Consider the following 21,686-nt stretch of genomic DNA (forward strand, 5'->3'; position numbering starts at 1 on the left):
ATATTACTCACACTAACCAGGCAGCCCCCAAATAATTGTGTACTTCATTGTTCTCTGAAATGTTCACTTCTTCCATCTGTGTTGCCCCAAGCAACATCATAAAATTATTTAGTAGGAAAGTGAGGCAGGGCAGCTGGTTTCTTTAAAACTCTTCCTGCATGTAGTGCAAAGAACAAAAATAAATAAAATCAGTAAAGTGTGTAAAATCACCTCGCCAAAGTTTGCAATCAAAAATAATCTTTGACAAGGCTGTTTATTTTTTCCTTTTCCTGCTATATTTTCGTTGTCTTTTATCTTTCTCTCTTACAAGTATGGAATGTATAATTTCATCTAGAAATGGACTATTTTAAGCAAAAGAAAATATCATATTTAAAAATAAAACATCCTTCTCCAAGGACAGAGGGACATCTGGGGTCTAAAGCACGATGCTGGCCAATGGAAGACTGTTTCTAGTATCAGGCTGTTTCCTGGCCACCTGGGAGACAACCTCAAATGCTTGGATGGCCTAGGAACAAATTCTGTCATGCTTGTACATCATCAGCCAAAGCTCAATGGAATTTTTATCCCAAGAAGTCTTAAAAATTAGTCCAACATTTAGATAGACTGGGGACAGGATTTTAGTAAGTGAAAAACTTGATTTTTTCCTCCCACAGATAAGTATACATCATCCTGTCCCTCATTTTTCTCAGCTTAAAAATTAGGACATCCATTAATATCTTTCTTTTTGCCAATAGAAGCTTAAAGAGAAATGGAGCATTTCACTGGCTTCAGGAGGGGTAACTGTCAACATACCAGTGTGGTGGAGTTGTCTGGACGGCAGGATGCATGCTCCACGGGTGAGAGGCACCCCCCCCAGAGCTGCTCCTCTTAGCGGGGACGCACGTGGTAGGTCCCAGGCCTTCTTCTGCTTTGGAACTTTCGATAGCTCAGAGTGAATGATTTCCCCCCAGGTTATTTGATTTTTTTTTTTTTTTAGCTGTTGCTCATGATGATTCAAACTAAGAACAAGAGATTCCTCCCCTCCCCCCATCTGCAAGGGGGTTACCTAAGAGCTATAGGCAAAAAATTCCTTGAAAGCCTATTAATTTTGAGCTGAAAACCCAGGTTTACATAATGCAAGGTAGAGACGGAACACAGAAATCAGAGAAACAAATACATGGCATACACAGACAACCAAGACCTGCCAGGGAAAGCTTTAATTACCACATTTAAAAACAGCATGTTCATGTATCAAAAATGGCTCTAAATTCTTTATCATCATATCACCATCAACAATCTGGAATGAAATGTTACACTAATACAAAACTTTCCTGTTCATAACGAAAAGATTTAAGAAGCTGTTTTTTATAAACATATTTTTTACCCTGAGGCTAATACCACCAAAGTGAAAAACAAAATCTACTATCAGCTGGAAATTTTTCAATGTAGGATTTTTAAAACCATTTACTCATTCATCTGGAATGACTTCTCTTCCCTCCTCCTGCCCACACTACCTGCTGCTGAGAGGAAAAGATGGCAAATGGTTGTGTCCAGTCTTATTCCAGGGTGATTATGTGATTTTCAACTTAATCCACTGACCAAGATCAAGAAATAAGACTTTAACATCAATTAATTCTACACTGTAACATGTTAAAGAATGTATGAAATCAGTTCTTTTTTATAAAAGGGAGTTGTCAGTACACACTCAGACAAAATAACAGCACAGCACTTTCTTACAATGGCTACTGCAGTACACTCTAGAATGTTGACTACACATAAGCCAAATAGTTCAGTTTAGGGTTACATAGATTGCCTTGCAAATACTCAATTCTGGGCTCTCAGTCACCTTGAGATAAGATGTCTACAAGAATAATAACCCTAAAATGCTACAACAGTTATTCCATTCAAGTGATGGGACAAGTATTCATGTTAAATTGGAAAAAAAGACAGTCAAAGGGGGGACTCTGTTAACATTTTTTTGAACGCAAATAACCGATCAATAGAACAAAAAGATCTTCAAAACCTGAATTCCTAATATTTCTAACGTTGTTAAAGAATGTGTCGAAGTCAGCTCTCTTTATTAATGGGGAGTTGGCAGTACATGCTTAGACAAAGTAACAGCACAGTACTAACAAGACAGCCTACTAACTCTTCCTCCAATTATTTCCATGATGATCTCTGGAATGTTTTTAAAATATGTTCTTTCTAAATATTCACCACACTTCATCTAAGCCAACTGTTAGTCTGCACATCTGACTGAGGAAATCTTTGTTGCCACTTGTTTCAAAGTATTCTAAGTGCCATTTCCTCTGCACTACTTACTTTCCACTGTATAATTACAGGTAGCCTGGGCTATAATAAAGATCTGGGGAAATATGACAGTGGAAGGACTGTCAGCCCTAATCCTGCTCCAGACTCTTTACTTTTATTGTTTCTAGACGCCTTCCTAATCCAAACTATCAAATTGGACAAAATAGGCACGAACAATGGACCCTTACCGGATTTTTCTTGAGAAATTAAACTATGTTCATTAAATTTCAGCCAAAACTCAGTAAAGATAATAGAGAATTTAGTGATCAAGTGAATTAGAAAAAAGTTTTCCTGGGAAAGCCTTGATCCAAGAGCTCTCCTTTTCAGGTACAATCATGGAAAATCTAGACTGGAAAGACTCATAACAATTATATGGTCAATCCTTCAGATCATATCTGAATTCCTGTATAACATTCCTGCCAAGTTGTTGTCCAGCCTCTGCTTAGAACATCTCTAGGGTCAGGAAAGCTGTTCCAACACTACTGATTCTTCCTTACAATAGAATAGCACAACAGATGGAGCAGGTAAACAAGTTTCCATTAAATGTGGTTCTGAATTGTATCTGACTTTTCAAGAAAGTTAGTAGATTGTCAGTTGCTACTCAAAAGGTTAAATCAGGTTTGTCTCAAGCATCCTACACTTTCTGTAATGATTCATAATGTGGAGATACAACTTGGAAATGTGAATTTTAGAAATCACTGTTGATAGCTACACGGTGTGGGTAATAAGAATATCTTAGAAATGATCATTGTAGGGACCCCAAAATGAAAGGGAAAACGAATGTTTCAAATAATAAAAGCTTCACTTTGAAGATGCAATAAACTTGTTTTTGGCGCAGAAAACTCAAGAGCCTTGGTGGATGACTTGTAGGCTAGTTAGAGTCTGCAGCACTTGTCAATCAGATGTAGGAGACAGAAGAGAATGACAGGAGCAAGTCTGAGGCTGCAGCCTGCAATCCCAAGGCAGTGAGAAGCAGGGCACTTGGCCCTGATTTTCCCCTTCTGGCTTGTTGGGCAACACTGCAAACACTTTTCTTTCTGATTTCTCTCAAGGTACTCAGCCTGTTGAGGGTTTTAAATTCCCCCTTCTTCCTTCAGAAGACCAACAAAGCAACATGCTGGTGCATAATACCAGAATTCAACTTGCAAAGGATGAATTCCTCTAAAGGGACATATTTATCCCTAAATTTTTATTTTTTGAACACATATATGAATAAATCTATTTGTACTGAAAACATTTATCCTATGAATGCACACATCGACTTTAAAGGCTTGGAATGCCCATGTTATTTGAGACACAGCTGATTCAACTTTGAATGGTACCTTCCACCCCTGTGTGTAAAAATGGCAATATTGTCAATTTTTTAAAAACAGGACTATGCGTAACACACAAAAACAAAACACCAACAAAAAACCAACCTTAATGTCAGTATGTCTTTTTATATGGAGGCCACTTGTTTTTCATACCTGTTTCAAAAGTATCAGATAATTAGTGTTTAGTGGCTAGCAGACAGGAGAGCAAACCTTCCTGCAAGAAAGAATCAAACTTCCTTGACCGCTGAGATTTGACAGTGGAATCAGTGAAAGTCTATTAAGTACTCAGGATAGATTTGGTTGGCATCAAAAACCACGAAGATCTTTGGATTCCAGGTGTCATCCACACAGCTGTCATATAAATTCACATAGCTCCCGTCTTTGGAAGGAGGTCGCATGTATTTGGAGTCTCCGTTTATGTAATCTCCAATTAGCACTCGAGCCAGAAACATAGATTTATATGTTCTAAACAGGTGCCGCTGTTGTAAGCTGACGCCGTGAATTTGGAATGTGTTTCCGTGCTTTATGTCATCTTTGCAGAAGCGACTGGAGTAAGCAGCATCTCTAGCAAAATAGGTTCCTTAAACAAAAGGACCCAAAAGAGCCAAGATTACTCCCGAGAATGCATTAAACACGAGCAGAAACACTGTAACTGTCAGGGGAACAGACACATGGAATTGTATAACAAACAGAGATGTGGAATTTCCTCATCTGCAGATCTTTAAGAAGAGAACAGAAATCCATCTGCTAAGGACAGCTGTGGTAAAGCCTGCCACAGGGATAATTTGTTGGTATAGAGAAGCCTCCAGCCCCCAAATGCAGTTACCAAAACTGTTTTCAAAAGAAAATTTGAAAAAGAAACCCAATATATAAGACAGATAAAAACACTGTTTCTGTGGCTAAGAGTGAGACAGGGCCTCAGGCTTAACTGCCTGGACTTCCCGCTCATTTCTACTTCTGCCTACCTGCCCCCCCACCTTCTTCCTGCATCCAGCAGGGCTCTGGGGAGCACAATTGGAAAACTACTGGTCTACAGATTATTCTAAACCCCAGAAAACCATATTTCTGTGATACAAGGTAGCCAGTAATATTACTGGAAAGAAGAGAACCCCATACATAGGAAAAGATTTCTGAGAGTGCAATGTTATTCCTATCTGAGCATTCCAAAAGAACAATTTCACTGCTTCATCTTCTAAATATAAAAACTCAAGAACGCTGCTGACTCTTCCTAAATGGGGGGCCTGAGAGAAGAACATCATCAAGAGAAGATTCACATCAATCCTGACAAGTGTTACCTAACACTTTTCTGATCGTCTTACAGTTAATAAGTGGATGGCCTTTTCTACAGTTATTTAAAACAATTAAGTGGCAGCCAGTTCTCTTGCTGGGCGTAAGGTACAAAGTAAGGACCAGAACAATCAACGTCCATCCCATACCTTTTCTCCTCATCCCTCTCCTTAATTTGCTTGAGTACCAGGCATAAATTGGAGAACCTGGACTTTCACAGCCATTAGATGTAAGGTGAGGTTTTCCACCTATTATTCCTTGTTCCTTATTTATATTCTTACCTACCATGTTCCAAAAATAAAATAAAATAAAACCTAGCACCTGTATCCATGTACAATGTAACAAATTTTTCCTATATTTGCCATAAATCAGTTTAGTGTATAGGTTTGTGCATGGAAAGGACATTGAATAAATACAATGAAAAAAATTAGCTAATACAGACATGATGTCACATCTGGGTGACTGGGACTTTGGGAGCTAGATAATCTGATGGATGTACAAAAGTCTTACTTTCATCTTGTACATGAAAGAAGTGACTTTTCTGTGACTTAAAAACTCTGAGAGTATGCCAGGAACCTAGTGTAGTGACTTTTAACGACTACCAAACTCCTGAATTATAAAACAACCAATTATCCCTCAAGAGAGAACCTAGAACTCAAATTGGACCTGGACTTCTGATAATTACCTTTTCCAAAAAGAGCACCATGTATACCATTTATTCTCCAATCAAAGTTATGAATGCAAATTGCTTCCACAAATTCACTGCTGGTTCCGTGAAATAGCATTTGTTCATTAATCTGAGGCACACCCCTTTTCTTCTTGAGCTGAGCCTTTTTCCTAAAAACACAACACACATATACACAAAAGCACATACAGAAATATACCATTAGTGGCATTTATTATTTTTTTTAAGGAGCAAAGCTAAATAGAAAAGGTGAAATAGAAAACACATCTCTTAATATAAATCATAAATGGATAAAGCAGCTCTGGAAAATAATTTCAAATGCTTCTCTTAAGATGGCACTGGGTTTTTTCTGTTTTGTGCTCTCTTAAGAGGCAGATCATCTCAGCAAATACTGATTTAATACTGAGGCTTAAAGTTGAAAATTATATCCAAAAGCTATAGTTATTCCAGAGTATACCCCAGCATAAAACGCGCTGCTGTGGAGTCGATTCCGACTCAGAGTGACCCCATAGGACACAGTAGAACTGCTCCCATGGTTTCCAAGGAGCACTGGTGGGTTTAAACTGCGGACCCTTTGGTCAGCAGCCATTGCACTTAACCACTATGCTACCAGGGTTTCCACACCCCATCATAGTGAAGGTAATTGATTTCCAAAACCAGCTAAGCTTTACGGATACCTAAAAAATGAAACTAAAAACAAATAAGGGAATGTTCAGGATCTAAGACAGTGAGTTCCTTGAGCAGCGACCATGTCTTAATGTTTTTATCCCCAGAGACCAGAAAATATTGGTTGAACTGAAGTTTGAAATCTTAGGGCTGGAAGGGACATTAGGCCATCTAGTTCAACCCCTTTCCCAAAGGACAAATCTCTTCTAATATGTACAAGGATATTCAATGTAGGACTGATTGCAACATCAAGAAAAATCTAAAAACGGTCCAAAATTCTTTCATAAAGGGTTGAAAAATAATATTTATATATAAAAGTAAAAAGTAATGAACTAAATCTACATGTATTAACATAGATAAATCTTGAAATATACTGTTGAATGTAAAAAAATAATTTTGACAAAACAAAATATATAACACAAAATAATAGAGTGTATTGTATATCTACATAAATAGTAAAAAATATAAAAATATGGACAAAAAGGCAACACACCAACCTCAGGAAGAAGGGAGGAGAGCGGGATGGGGGATGGGTAAACCCTTCACCTGTATGTGTAATGCTATCTTAAAAAAAAAAAAGACATAAAGATGAAGAAAATGTAACAAATTTAAAAATGTTAAATCTGATTGATAAATGCATGGGTGTCTGTAAACTACTGCATTTTTATTTTTGAAGTATTTCATAAAAATATATTTTTAAAAATTAAAAAGAATCTCCTTCCCCCACAACATCTCTGAAAGAGAACTATTTAACACTTGCCTCAATCTGTTCCGCTGTCAGGCGCTCACTGCTTTGCAAGGCAGCACAATCTATTTGTGATCAGCTGTAATTGTTCAAAAGTATATCCATCCCGACACTGAACCACAGTCTGCCTTCCTGCTATTTCTACTGACTGGTCTTAATTATTCTTTTTTGAACAAAGAACAATGTAAACCGCTCTTACACATAACACCCCTATCTGAAAATCCAAAAATAACTACGAACACCAACTAGGCTTCCCTCTCTAGGTTAAATCTGCACCGTTCCCTCAACTCTTCCTCACGGGGCGCAGCTTCCAGGCCTTCCTCCATCCCGGGCAGTCTGTAGTTGACAAGAACATGATGGATACCTTTCTAGTTTATAACTGGTGGCTGGAAATAGAAACGGAGCTCAGGCATCACCCGACCGCACCAGCTCCGCTGGCACCACTGCGTTCATCTCTGTGGCAGTGGCAGCAGACTGCTGACTTACAGAAGCTTGTCGTCAATGAAAACTCCAAGGTCTCTTTCCCCTCACTGCTATCAAGCCAAGCCTCACTGAGCCGGCTGTATACAGCTGGTTTATAAACTAATGCAGTAGATTTATTTCAGCTAAGCTTCAGCTTAATATGGTAACTTAAAAGAAATAAACTAAATAACAAAGTAAAATATCCACATCTGAGACTGACAAAATTTATAAAGACAACATCCAATTTAGTGAATGTGTTGGGAAATGAATCCTCTCATTCAGAGGATGATAGGAATGGAAGCTGATGCAATCTTTCTAGAAGGCCCTTTGGCAATATGCATCACAATTTAAAATGCGCATGCTTTGATCCGCTGGTGATAGCTTCGGAGTCCATTAGGCAGCACATTGGAAGAATGTGCACTAAACAAATATTTACATGGGAAAAAAACTGCATGTTCTCACTAAGAATGGATTACGCTAACTTTCATTTTTTAGAATTTTATGTACTTTTTTTTTAAACAATGAACATTTGTTAGTTTTGTAACTAGGAAATAAAAAAGCTTTTTAAAAAGAGATCATCGTATTTGTTTTGATCCACCGTTTTAACTTTCCAAGGTCTTTCTGACTCCTGATTCATTCACACAATAAATAAGCTACCCCCTTCCGGTTTTCAATCTTTCAGGAATGTGACAAGCAAACCTTCTATATTTACATCCAAGTTGTTGATAAAAATGTTGAAGGGCCCAAGAAGAAAGCATCCATACCATTCAAGCTTCTCTTTGCACAAGATTTTTAATCAGCTATCAATTTTTTTGTTTGTACTATCACCTGACATGTATTTCTTCACCTTGTCTCTATTTTAAGAAACTTTCTCATCCACTTTATAGAAATCAAGTTTTACTGTCTAAAGGCCTCATCTATTTACTACTACGGTAATCCTATTAGCTTGGCATTAGCAAATCCATACTGTTTTTTTTTTAACCTAAGTAAACATTTGCTTAATACACATCCTTCTAATGTCAAGATTAATGGTCCGGGTAATCAATCTACTATTAGATATCAAAACAGCCACTCATTTCTACTTTTTAGGCACAGATTAAAATGAATCTTGGTTTGAAAACTCACTAGGGTCTCACGCAGATATTGTAAATGAACTGCTGGTTAAAGAGCCTGGAGTTCAGCCATTGGCAGACACTGGCAGGCATTGAAAAACTGCTCGGTTACTGGACTGGATGTAGCAGGTGCACCCGGTGAAAGCAGAGAAGGAAGGCGGTCAAAGCTTTGAATCCCCACAACACGCTTTATCCCAGGGCCCACTACAAAGGCACCCGTGAAATGTGCACTCACTGGTTTATGTCCCTGGTTTTCCAGAAAGGCTAGCGTGAGCTTCAAGGCTTCCTGGACATTAGTGAAGTTTTTTAAGGGGAAAGTCACAGGATTCAAACTACACTAAGTTCTTCACGGTCCTGCCTACCTTTCTCCATCACCACATTAATGCTGAATCTAGTGAAAATACTGTGGCACTGTCTTCTCAAAGATGCCTCAAAACGACACACCCTCTCAGAAACTAGAGCACCAGAAGGCCTGGACTGTATGCTCCCTGTTCTAAACTGGAGCAGGAATATCTTCACACTCTGTACTAAGATAAGTTCATGGAGATTTAGACGAGGGGTTCTTGGCTGAATATCAGAATCGCTTGTAGAACTTTTTAAAGATAAAAATGTCAGAATCCAGAGATGCTGATTCAGTAGATGGGTGGGTAACAGACATCTCTGCTTGGTCAACAGCTCCACAGGTGACTTTAATATGCAGACAAGGTTGAGGATCTCTGATTCAAATCCACGTTCTTAATGACAGAGCAGCTGTCACTGCTCTTACCTCCTTGCTGCCTTATCTTTCCCAACCCTGAGCCAATCCAACCACCTCCCCTCTCTGGTCTTGCATTTGGACTCCTAAAATAAATCAGACAACATCCCCATGGTTTCCACTCCAAATTCATGTACCCCAACTTCACCTGGGTCCTCAATGCTGGTGGAAATCCTATGTTTCCCAAGTTAGCACTTTTTCCTCCATTTCTCACAGTGACCATTTCAAATCTCCCTTTTCCTTTACCTTTCCTGCTTATCCACATCTCCCAATGTCTCATTCTCTGCAGGTGACCTCAGTTCTTATTTCACCAAGGAAACTGAAGGTATTAGGCGGAACTCCCTAACTCCTCCCCCACCTCCACCTCCACCTGTCTGTACATATAACCAGATCACACTTACCCTTCTCTATCTCCTTCTCACATATGTTCTTGAATTCTATCCCATCACACATCTTTAGGAGGCTTAATCCATCAATTACCCCTCCCTTCCTTCTCCTGTCTTTTAAACTCTGTGAGTGTAGGCTCTTTCTTATTACAAGTTAAACACGTTCAGATCTCTCCCATCTTTAAATTTTAAAAACACAACACAAGAAGACAAGACAAAACAAAAGCATCCTCCTCAACCCCACATTACCGGTCTTCTCACATCCCTCATCCTCTTCACTGCCAGCTTCTTAAGACTTGTCGACATTCCCTGTATACACAACATGGCTTCTACCAAAACCGCTCTCATTCAGGTTACTGATGGCTTCTTGTTCCCAAATCTAAAGGACATTTTCAATATTTATGTTACTTGGCATCTCTTCAATGTCTGATGCTGTGGATGACACCAACTACCTTCTTCCTTTGGCTTCTGTGGCTCCACACCCCATGGATTCTCTTCTACTTTCTATGGCGGTTACTTTTCACTCTCCTCCTTGGGTTGTCTCTTCCTCTGTCGACTTCCAGAGTTTGGTCCTTGGCTTAGTCTTTTCTTAATCTACATACACTCCCTAGTCATCTTATCAGTTCTTATAGTTTCTATTACTCCACATTTCCTAACAAGTCCAAAACCTTTATCCTCAGTCTACACCACTCTCCTGTACTCTCAGCCTACATATCAACTGCCATATATTAACTGTTGTTGTTAGCTGCTGTCAAGTCGACTTGGACTCATGGTGACCTTATGTACAACAGAACAAAACACTGCCCAGTCCTGCATCATCCTCATAATTGCTAGCCATCACGTTTGGGTCCCCCATTGTGGCTACTGTGCCAATCCATCTTACTGTGGGTCTCCCATGCCCTCAGTGGCCCTCTACTTCACCAAACACTATGTCTTCCGGTAGCGACTGATCTCTCCTGATGGCATGTCCAAAGGAAACAAGTCAGACAATGTTCTGTTGTGAGTCATGAGGTTTCCATTGGCTAATTTTTGGAAGTAGATTGCCAAGCCTTTCTTCCTGGTCTTAATCTGGAAGCTCTGCTAAAACCTGTCCACCATGGGTGACCCTGCTGGTATTTGAAACACCAATGGCACAGCTTCCTGCATTATAGCGACATGCAAGCCATCACAGTAGGATAAACTGACAGATGGGTGGTGGGTACATTAACTTCTCCCTAAGCAAGAATTGAATAAAACTTTCCAGAAAGATAAAGACTAAGACTTGTTCCTATGCCTATTTCCTTAGTCAATTAAAACAAATCAGAAACTTGGGGGTTATCCTTCTCATCTCCCTTACCTACTCTGTTCCACACATCAAATCAAGCACCAAGTCCTATCACTGTACATCCTTAATATCTCAAAACTGCCCTCCAACACAGCAGATATCACTTTGTTTCAGGCCACCCAATGTCTTTCAGTTGAATGAATGAAACAATTTCCTAGATTAGTCTCTCTGCTTCTGTGATCCCTTTAAACCAGAGTTTCTCAATCTTGGCACTTTTGAAATTTTGGGCTAGATAATCTTTTGTTGTGGGAGGCTGTCCTGTGTATCATATGATGTTTAGCATCCCTGGCCTCTACCCACTAAATGCTAGTAGCAACTCCCCACCCCTCCATATGATAATTGAAATGCCTCCAGTCATTGTCAAATGTCCCCTGGGGGACAAAATCACTCCCAGCTGAGATCTACTGCTTTATAACCACAGTATAGCCTGATGAATCTTTTTTCTAAAATAGATTAAAGTCCCAGGATGGCTTTCCACTGTTCCCAGGAAAAATTCCAAACCCCTTAGTCTGGCTTATAAGGCCCCACATGGTCTGGCCCCTGCCAACTCTCTGACCTCAACTCTGGTTCCATCCAACTCAATTAAGGCTACTGAAGAAAAGCACTTTATAACCACCCAAGTGATTCCACTATGAACTCCTGCATGCTTTGCCTCCTGCCTACCTTTCTAGCCTTCTCTCTCACCAGTCATCCTCATTTCCTATTCTCTTTGAAGTTCTCTCAGTATTTATTATATGTTCCCTTTTGTATCCAGACTATGGCCCATGCTGCTTCTGATACCTGTCATGCCCTGCCCTTCTCCTACCTTTGTATAGCTTAAATGACACCTGCTACTCTCCCCTCCACAACACACACAAGCTACACTTTTGTCTGCAAGGGTGGACGGATACCTTCATTTTGTGCTCCTACGATGCCCTTGCTCACCCTTACATTCCTATGTTATAATGGCCTGACTCCTTGTCAAAGCTATGGTCCTGTACATTGTTATATCCCCACTGTCCAGAACAGTGCCTGTCACAAAGTAGGTGCTAAAATGTATTTGCTGGAAGGGAGGAAAGTAGGAAAGGCCCAGGCAGTGTGTAAACTAACGCCCTGTGGACTCACATGGGCCTGACTGCTTACATGGTGAGTCGCAGGTTACATGACAACGAGACTGATTGGTTATTTTAGTTCTTCAGGGAGATGTCAAAATGACAGGCTGCCCTTACAATGAGTTTCAGTACTTCCTATTGTCATAGCAGGTGGCAAGTTCAATTACCATCACGTATTTCTATAGGCTCACTACATAAAACTGTGATGGGCGTCATCGGAGTAAAATCATTTTCAATGAAATTCTTAGTATAAAATGTTTTGGGGTTCATTGGTATATTTTTACCACTGGAGTTTAATTGAGGATTCAAATTATGAGAGAAACTAATATGAACTCCATTTCAGAGGCCAGATTAAGAACAATGAATTAAATTTTCACCAGATCATTTTTTAAAAAACATACTTTATTCACTGCGAGAATAAAATAAAAGGAGCAGAGGACTTTATCCTCCCCTATAAGAATTGAATAAACAAGAATTGAATAAAGCATTCTAAACTCAGTTGAACTGAGTTACTGAAGTAACAGTTGGTTGATGGAAAGACTCAAGACTATAAAGAACACAAGCTGAAAGCCCCTTATTTTACCATACGCTATTGTGAGATTCAAATCTGGAATGTACTCAGGCCATATTAACTGACTTACCAGAGCATGAAAGAATTTCAGGTACCATTATCAAGCAAAAGTCAGCCTAATTCTATGAGAATGAAATGAGTTAAGGTCTAGGATTTGCTTCAAAATAGTTTGGCAACAGTAATAATACAAAAAATGGGATAGATGATTTGTGGTAAATCTTGATAAATGTTCAGTCAGGTACATGGGGATTCATTATATTTGACATTCTATTTTTTTGCCTATTTGAAATTTTTCTGAATTAAAAATATTAAATGTCAGCCTATATTAAAAAATTAGAAATTAAATCTCATCCAAAAATATTAATAAAAAATATTTCAGAGAACCAGTCATTTTAAGTAATATTTTTTAAAATAATTTTTATTGTGCTTTAAGGGAAAGTTTACAAATCAAGTCAGTCTGTCACATATAAGCTTATATACACCTTACTCCATACTCCCACTTACTCTCCCCCTAATGAGTCAGCCCGCTCCCTCCTTCCAGTCTCTCCTTTTGTACCGGTTTTGCCAGTTTCTAACCCTCTCTACCCTCCCATCTCCCCTCCAGACAGGAGATGCCAACACAGTCTCAAGTGTCCACCTGATACAAGTAGCTCACTCTTCATCAGCATCTCTCTCCAACCCACAGTCCAGTCCCTTCCATGTCTGATGAGTTGTCTTCGGGAATGGTTCCTGTCCTGGGCCAACAGAAGGTTTGGGGACCATGACCGCTGGGATTCTTCTAGTCTCAGTCAGGCCATTAAGCCTGGTCTTTTTATGAGAATTTGGGGTCTGCATCCCACTGTTCTCCTGCTCCCTCAGGGGTTCTCTATTGTGCTCCCTGTCAGGGCAGTCATTGGTTGTGGCTGGGCACCATCTAGTTCTTCTGGTCTCAGGATGATGTAAGTCTCTGGCTCATGTGGCCCTTTCTGTCTCTTGGGCTCATAGTTACCGTGTGACCTTGGTGATCTTCATTCTCCTTTGATCCAGGTGGGTTGAGACCAATTGATGCATCTTAGATGGCTGCTTGTTAGCATTTAAGACCCCAGATGCCACATTTTTTATAAATAAAAAATACAGCACAGCAAATTAATTTGGGCAATTCTTTGAAGTTTTCTGTAATGGGCTTTACTTTCAGGCTAAGGGTGCACTAAGCAATCTCATGGGCCATTTCCAACTTAAATCGAGTGATAAATTGAGATTTTAAATCTTACAACATAAACCCTAGGCTAAGCAGAAAATTTGAAGGTAAGGTTTTAAGTGTCCTTCAAGACAAAACAAGCAAAAGACTATAGGCAAGGCAGTATGATTATTAAAAATTTACTCAACAATGTTTTCAGAAACTTCTAATTCAACATAAAAGGCTGAATTGACAAAGTCGTTTCAACCAAAATAAGCAGCTCCCCAGATTCCGTTATAATGCCAATGTAATCTTTAAGGTTGTGTGTCAACTTGGTTGGGCCATGATTCTTAGTGGTTTGGCAGTTATGATGTAGTTTAGCAGTCATATAAGGATGTAATCACCTCCATGATGAGATGTGATACAATGTGATCACCTCCATGATGGGCTCTACCATGAGCAGCCAATCAGTTAAAAGGGAGTTTCCTTGGGGGTGTGGCCTACACCCAATATAGGTGGACTTTCTGGCAAGGCTCGCGGGCTTTTGCTCGCTCTGGATCCTGCAGCTGGTTCCTGTGCATCTGGCCTCTAGTTCTTGGAACTTGAGGCTAACAGCTTACCTGCTGAATTTAAGATCCACCAGCTTCCTCAGTCTTTGAGCCAGCAGCCTGCCAGCTCACCTGCCAATCTTGGGATTTGTCGGTCACTGCAGCTGTGTGAGTCAGGAGAAGCCTCTAACCTGACCCATGGACTTGGGGCTTTCCAGCCTCTACAACTGCGTGAGCCATTTTCTTGATATAAATCTCTCTCTGTATATATAGTTGCTTCGCTGGTTTTCCTTCTATAGAGAATCCAGCCTAAGAGAGTCAGTTTCAGCCACGATGCACAGCTCTAAACCTTGAAAGAAGAGAAAGTTTCTGGGAGTGGTGAACAGACTTTTACCTCTAACACTGCATTATAATAATGCATGCAAAATCAGTCACATTTACCTTATAGAGCAGCTTCCTTCTACTTCCTGAGAATGCTGAACAAAAGGGCTGAGAGACCAGGTTAAAATATGGCAAGAGAAAAGCACAGCACATCTGAACAGTTCACATGGCATCATTAAAGATTAATAAAATTAACATTTGTACTTAACTGTCTTTAAGACTATAAAAGTCCTAGAGGCCAAAGAAAGGGTTCAGACTAGAAACTGTCTCACCTGCAAAAGAACTCCCACAAGTCTAGGTTTTGAATTCTCTGAATTCTTTTAATTCGGTTGCGATCCATTGTCTTCCCAAAGAGACTAGCAACTTCATTATATTCATGTGTTTGACTGTGCAAAGGAATGAGCTGGAAAAAGAAGTTTGCATAATTTCATTGAGGTCCTTTCCAAACTCTTTCAGAGTATACACTTAACTCAGTTCTGCACTCACCTGATACGGTACTTCAGTATTCACATTCTCCCAGTGTGGTGGCATGGGAATAGCCTCATTTTCACAGATATAACTTTAAAAAGCAAAAGACAAAACAAAATATTAGAAGCTGATTGTAAACTAATTGTCCCCGGTTAGTCTTTTCTCCCAAACAGAATTTTCATGTTCAGGTACTAGTACAAATATAACTAAGCGCAGCCTTTCACTTCTTTATTTAAAAATATTTATTGAATGTCTGTTGTGTGCTACTTTTTAAGTGCTGAATTGGGAACTTTGATGGAAAACACCCAACCCTAGATACTATCAAAATTTCAAAAACAGTTGTTTGTCTTGTTTTTCTGAAATGTCCAGAATTTCTTTAAAATATAAAGAAGGCTTTATATGAAAAAAAAAAAGAAAAAAGAAGTTTCCAAGAAGAAAATCAAATTATTGATTAAAAAACCTCTCAATATATTTATACTGCCTACTGATTTTTTTTTTTACTGAATTAAAAAAAAAAAATCCAAATCCATCAGCAATATATTCAATGTCCTCCAAGATCTAACTCAAACCTGAATTTGTTCATCACCCCCTATTCTCTTGGTGCAATGGTTAAGAGCTACAGTGAGCTGTGGCTGCCAACCAAGAGGTCAGCAGTTTGAATCCATCCGCTGCTCCTTGGAAACCCTGCGGGCAGTTCTACTCTGTCCTATAAGGTTGCGATGAGTAGGAATCGACTCAACAGCAACAGAGTTTTGGTTTACCACCCCCAGGCCACTGAACGTGAATACTGACAAAGACAGTAATGCTGGGGGTTTAATGGCAAAAGCTGGAACTCACACAATAATCTTCTCTGTTATTGGAGGTTCCTGGAAGAAATTCACAAATCTCAGGCTTATACTTAATTTAGCTTACTTTTTCAAACTTATTTTAATATCTGAAAAGATAATACAATCAGAAATTAATATGTATAAAAAAAGTACACAGTGAGAAGTGTCCCTTCCACTCCAGTCTGTGGGCTGCCCAATTCTTACTCCCTTGCCCCAACCCCAGGTAATCAGTATTTTTCATCTCTTGGGTATTCTTCTAGAACTTCTTTAGGTAAATAGAAGCCTTTTTTTTTTTTTTTTTTTCCTTCTTCACTTTAAAGGTAACAAAAAACATATATTTTTGCACCTGGCTTCTTTCACTTAGCATATTTTTAGAGATCTTCCGTATCAGTACATAAAGAGCGTCCTTATTTCCAGTCCCCACAATAGAGCCTCGCCAATGGAAGACAATAAATATTGGATGAATGGATGAGCATATTCTCATTCACAGATGCATCGGATTCCACTGTACAGATGTACTATAATTTATTTAACCAGTCCTCTATTAATGGTATTTAGCTTATCTTGAGCTTTTTTGCTACTATATTAAGAACGCTTCAAAGAACAAGTCTGTCCATTTGTCTTTTTACATACAGATGAGCCTATTTATAGGATAACCTCTTAGAAATGGAATTTCTGTATCAAAGAATATATTTATTCAGAACTTTGATAGATACTGCCCAAATGACCTCCATGGAGGTTGTACTCATTGACATTTCCACCAGAAATGTAAAGAATGACAATTTTCCAACAACTTCTCCAATAAGGTGTGTTATTTTAAGCTTTTGAATTTTTGTCAATCTGATAGGGAAAAAAAAAAAAAGGTCAGGTACTGTGCTGGATTGAATTGTATCCCCAAATATATGTGTTGTAAATCCTTACCTCTATGCTTATGGTTATAACCCCGTTCGGGAATGGGTTGTCTTTGTTATGCTAATGATACAGGATTAGTATAGTGGGTTCTTGAGTCAATCTCTTCTGAGATACAAAAGAGATTAAACAAGCAAGGGAAAGCAGATGCCAAGACACATTGAGATCTCCAAGTAACCAGGAAATAGAAGCTGAAGAGACAAGGACCTTCCTCCAGAGCCAACAAAAAGAAAGCCTTCCCCTAGAGCCAGCACTCTTAATTTAGACTTCTAGCCTCTGTAAGTGTGAGAAAATAAATTTCTTTTTGGTAAAGCCATCCACTTGCGGTACTTCTATTACAGCAGCATTAGATAACTAAAAGAGAATTCTGTACTGGGAAGTGTGGGTGCTGCTCTAACAGATACCTAAAATGTGGAAGCAGTTTTGGAATTGGGTAGAGACTGGAAGAGTTTTAAGGTATCTAACAGCCTACATTGCCTTGAAGAGACTGTTGGTAGAACTGGACAACAAAGGCAATTCTGATGAGGGCTCAGGAGGAAGTGAGGACAGCCTTAGAGAAATTATCTCTCGTCTTAGAGAATACATATGGCACCAGCAAAAGAGCGTTGCTAGAAATGTGGATGTTAAATGTGCTTCTGATGAGGCTTCAAAAGAAAATGAACATGTGATTGGACAATGGAGGAAGGGTGATGCTTTTTATGCAGTGGCAAATAACTTGTCTGAATTATGTTCAAATACTTGGTGGAAGGTAGAACTTGTAAGTAATGAACTTGGGCATCTCGTTGACAAGATTTCTAAGCAAGATCTTAAAGGAGCCGCATGGTTTCTCCTTGTCGCTTCTGGTAAAATGCTAGAGGAAAGAGATGGACCAAGGATGTGGCTATACAATCTTTTGTTGAAGAGATTAAGCCTGTGATAGATCAAACCAATTACCACAGCAGAAAATCTATCAACTTAGACTGAAGGGGAAAGAGAAATGAATGAAAGGAATTCCTCTTGGAATTCTACAGGCAGGAAAAAGGCCAAAGGAGCTACATCTGTTGCTCTCCAAGAAAAGAAAAGGACCATCCCTGGAGCAATCTGGAGATCAGCTGAACTGTTAGAAACAGCATGGGTAACAGGGCCTTCTCAGTTTCAAAGGGTGGGGCCATGGTCTCCTGGATCTCAAAGGACGGGGTCGCCACTCAGATAGGCTAGGAGAATGGGCCCGCCTAAAACCGAAGGAGCAGAGTTGCCATCCTAGAGGGTCTGGAAGGCAGAGCTTCAGGCCAGGGCCAACAGGCCTCTACCCAGGATCCACAGGGTGTGGCCAACACCCAGAGTCTGGAGGGAGGGGCCGTTGCCTGGATGGTCTCAGAGAACAGAGGATTATTTTCAAGCCTTGAGAACTAATGTAAATTGTTCTGCTGGGTTTTCGACTTGCTTGATGCCTGTTATCCTTTCTTTCCCTCCAATTTCTCTCATTTGTAATGGAAACCTCTACCTTGTGCCTGTTCCACCATTGTACTTCGAAAGTAGATAATCTGAATTCTAGATTTCATGAGTTTACTAATGAAGAGGAATTTTGCCCCAGGATGGAATTTGGACTTGGAGTTGATTTAAGACTTTTGGGATAATGAGACAGGTGAATGTGCTTTGCATGTGACGAAGATGAGTTTGGGGGGACCAATGGATGGAGTGTTATGGATTGAATTGTGTCCCCAAAACACATGGGTTATAAATCCTAACCTCTATGCTTGTGTTTATAATCCCATTTGGGAATGGGTTGCCTTTGTTATGTTAATGATACAGGATTAGTATAGTGTGTCTTGAGTCAATCTCCTTTGAAATATAAAAGAGATTAAACACCCAAAGGAAAAGCAGCAGATACGGGATAAGATAAATGCCAAGATACATGGAGATCTTCAAGGAACCAGAAAACAAAAGCTGAAGGGACAAGGACCTCCTCCAGAGCTGATAGAGAGAGAAAACCTTCCGCTAGAGTCAGCGCTCTGAATTTAGAGTTCTAGACTTCTAAGCTGTGAGAAAATAAAATTCTGTTTGGTAAAGCCATCCACTATGGTCTTTCTGTTATGGCAGCACTAGATAACTAAGACAGGTATTAACTTGTATTTAACTTATTATAGGTGACACTGTAAACTGTCCAAATTCTTTACCCATTTTTCTAACAGGTTTTTGGTCTTTTGCTTATAGATTCCTAGGAGTACTTTATTTACTAGGGAGATTAGCACTTTCACTGTGATAATGAGTAAAAACATTTTTCCCAGTCTTGTTTTTTTTTCTTTCTTTTTTATTGTACCTGAAGTATTGCTTTGCTATGCAAAAGTTGTTATTGTTAATGTAGCCCTGAACCTTCACTAATAGTAAACTCCTTGTCAACAGGAAGCATGTCTATCTTATTTGCCATGCATATAACAAATGCTCAATACACTCCTGCAATAAATAAATGGCCTTCATCACTCAACTGTATTCTAACTAACTGGTCCTCCACTTTTGTTATCTTGCTTATTATCCTCCATTTTGGTTAATTCTGTCCCTCTCTTGTCTTGTTCTATGGTTTGTACAGTCCGTGATAGAACAAAGTGCTTGACCCAATTATGTGCTTCTTCCCCCCAACAATGTATGTCAGCTTGGACTCGCAACCCTATGTACAACAGAACAAAACACTTCCTGGTATAGCACCATCCTGACAATCATGGCTATGCTTGAGCCCATGGCTGCAGCCACTGTGTCAACCCATCTCATTGCAGGTCTTCCTCTTTTTCACTGACCCTCTACTTTACCAAGTATGATACCCTTCTCCAGGGATTGGTCCCTCTTGATAACATGTCCAAAGTACATGAGATGAAGTCTCACCATCTTTGCCTCTAAAGAGCATTCAGGCTGTACTTCCTCCAAGACAGATGTGTTCATTCTTCTGGCAGTCCATGATATATTCAATATCCTTCGCCAATATCATAATTCAAATGTATGAATTCTTCCATTTCCCTTATTCATTGTCCAGTGTTTGCATGCAAAAGAGGTCACTGAAAAAATCATTACTTGGGTCAGATGTACCTTAGTCCTGAAAGTGACATTCTTGCTTTTCAACACTTTAAAGAGGTCTTTTGCAACAGATTTGCTCAAGGCAAAAATATCATCTGATTTCTTGACTGCTGTTGATTGTGGATCTAAGTAAAATGAAATCCTTGACAACTTCAATATTTCCTCCATTTATCATGATGTTGCTTATTGGTCCAGTTATGAGGATTTCTGTTTTATCTATGTTGAAGTGTAATCTTCATCAGTAAGTGCCTCAAGTCCTCTTCACTTTCAGCAAGCAAGGTTATGTCATCTGCATATTGCAAGTTGTTAATGAGTCTTCTTCCAATCCTGATGCCCCTTCTTCTTCATACAGTCCAGCTTCTCAGATTGTTTGCTCAGCATACACACTGAATAAATACGGTGAAAGGACACACCACTGATGCACACCTTTCCTGACTTTAAACCACATAGCATCCCCTTGTTCTGTTCAAACAACTGTCTCTTGGTTGATGTACAGGTTCTGCATGAGAACAATTAAGTGTTCTGGAATTTCTATTTTTTGCAATGTTAACCATAATTTGTTATGGCCCACACAGTCAACTGCTTTTGCATAGTCAATAAAACACAGGTAAACATCTTTCTGGCATTCTCTGCCTTAAGCCAAGATCCATCTGACATCAGCAAGGATACCCTTCATTCCACATCCTCTTGTGAATCTGACTTGAGCTTCTGACAGTCCCCTGATGATCTACTGCTGCAACCACTTGAATCATCTTCAGCAAAATTTTACTTGCACGTGATATTAATGATATCGTTCAATAATTTCTGCATTCAGTTGGATCACCTTTCTTTGGAATGGGCATAAACATGGATCTCTTCCAGTGAGTTGGCCAGGTAGCCATCTTCCAAATTTCTTGACGTAGGCAAGTGAGCACCTTCAGTGCTGCATCCATTTTCGAAACATCTTAATTGGTACTCTGTCAGTTCCTAGAGCTTTGTTTTTTGCCAATGCCTTCAGCGCAGCTTGGACATATTCAGTACCATTGGTTCTTGATCATATGCTACTTCCTGAAGTGGTTTAAGATCAACCAATTCTTTTTGGTATGGTGACTCTGTGTATTCCTTCCATCTTCCTTTGATGTTTCTTGTGTTGTTCAATATTTTCCCCATAGAATCCTTCAATACTGCAACTCAAGCCTTGAATTTTTTCTTCTTTCAGCTTGAGGATGCTGAATGTGTCCTTCCCTTTTGGTTTTCTAACTACAAGTCTTTGCACATTTTGCTATAATACTTTGTCTTCTCAAGACACCCTTTGAAATCTTCTGTTCAGCTCTTCATCATTTCTTCCCTTCATTTTCGCTACTCTCTATTCAAGAATGAGTTTCAGAGTGTCATCTGACATCCATTTTGATTTTTTCTTTCTTTCCAGTTTTTTTAATGACTTTTTGTTGTGTTCATGTATGATGGCCTTCCACAACTCGTCTGGTCTTCGTTCATTAGTGTTCAATCTGTCAAATCTATTCTTGAGATGAACTCTAAATTCAGGTGGGATATACTAAAGGTCGTATTTTGGCTCTCGTGGCCTTGCTCTAATTTTCTTCAGCTTCAACCTGAACTTGCATATGAACAACTGCTGGCCTATTCTGCCGTCAGCCCTAGCCTCGTGCTGACTGATGACGTTGAGCTTC

General features: G+C 39.4%; 1 protein-coding gene across 10 annotated transcripts in view; it reads right to left on the bottom strand.

Annotated features, from left to right (window-relative positions):
• Positions 1-545: 545 nt before the first annotated feature.
• Positions 546-21,686, bottom strand: part of PARP11 (poly(ADP-ribose) polymerase family member 11) — a 59,283-nt gene continuing 38,142 nt past the window's right edge. For 6 of the 10 annotated variants that reach the window (XM_049882236.1, XM_049882232.1, XM_049882231.1 and 3 more), the window contains exons 6-9: positions 15,257-15,329; positions 15,043-15,173; positions 5,575-5,726; positions 550-4,182 (exon numbers count right to left, since the gene is read on the bottom strand). In XM_049882236.1, coding sequence (XP_049738193.1) covers positions 3,866-4,182; positions 5,575-5,726; positions 15,043-15,173; positions 15,257-15,329 — 673 coding nt within the window. In that variant the 3' untranslated portion in view covers positions 550-3,865. Of the gene's footprint in view, positions 4,183-5,574; positions 5,727-15,042; positions 15,174-15,256; positions 15,330-16,075; positions 16,105-21,686 lie in introns of all 10 variants that reach the window. The other 4 variants (XM_049882238.1, XM_049882237.1, XM_049882239.1 and 1 more) reach the window with 4 other exon arrangements.

The sequence above is a fragment of the Elephas maximus genome, chromosome 4 (assembly GCF_024166365.1).
Source record: "Elephas maximus indicus isolate mEleMax1 chromosome 4, mEleMax1 primary haplotype, whole genome shotgun sequence".
Lineage (NCBI taxonomy): Eukaryota > Metazoa > Chordata > Mammalia > Proboscidea > Elephantidae > Elephas > Elephas maximus.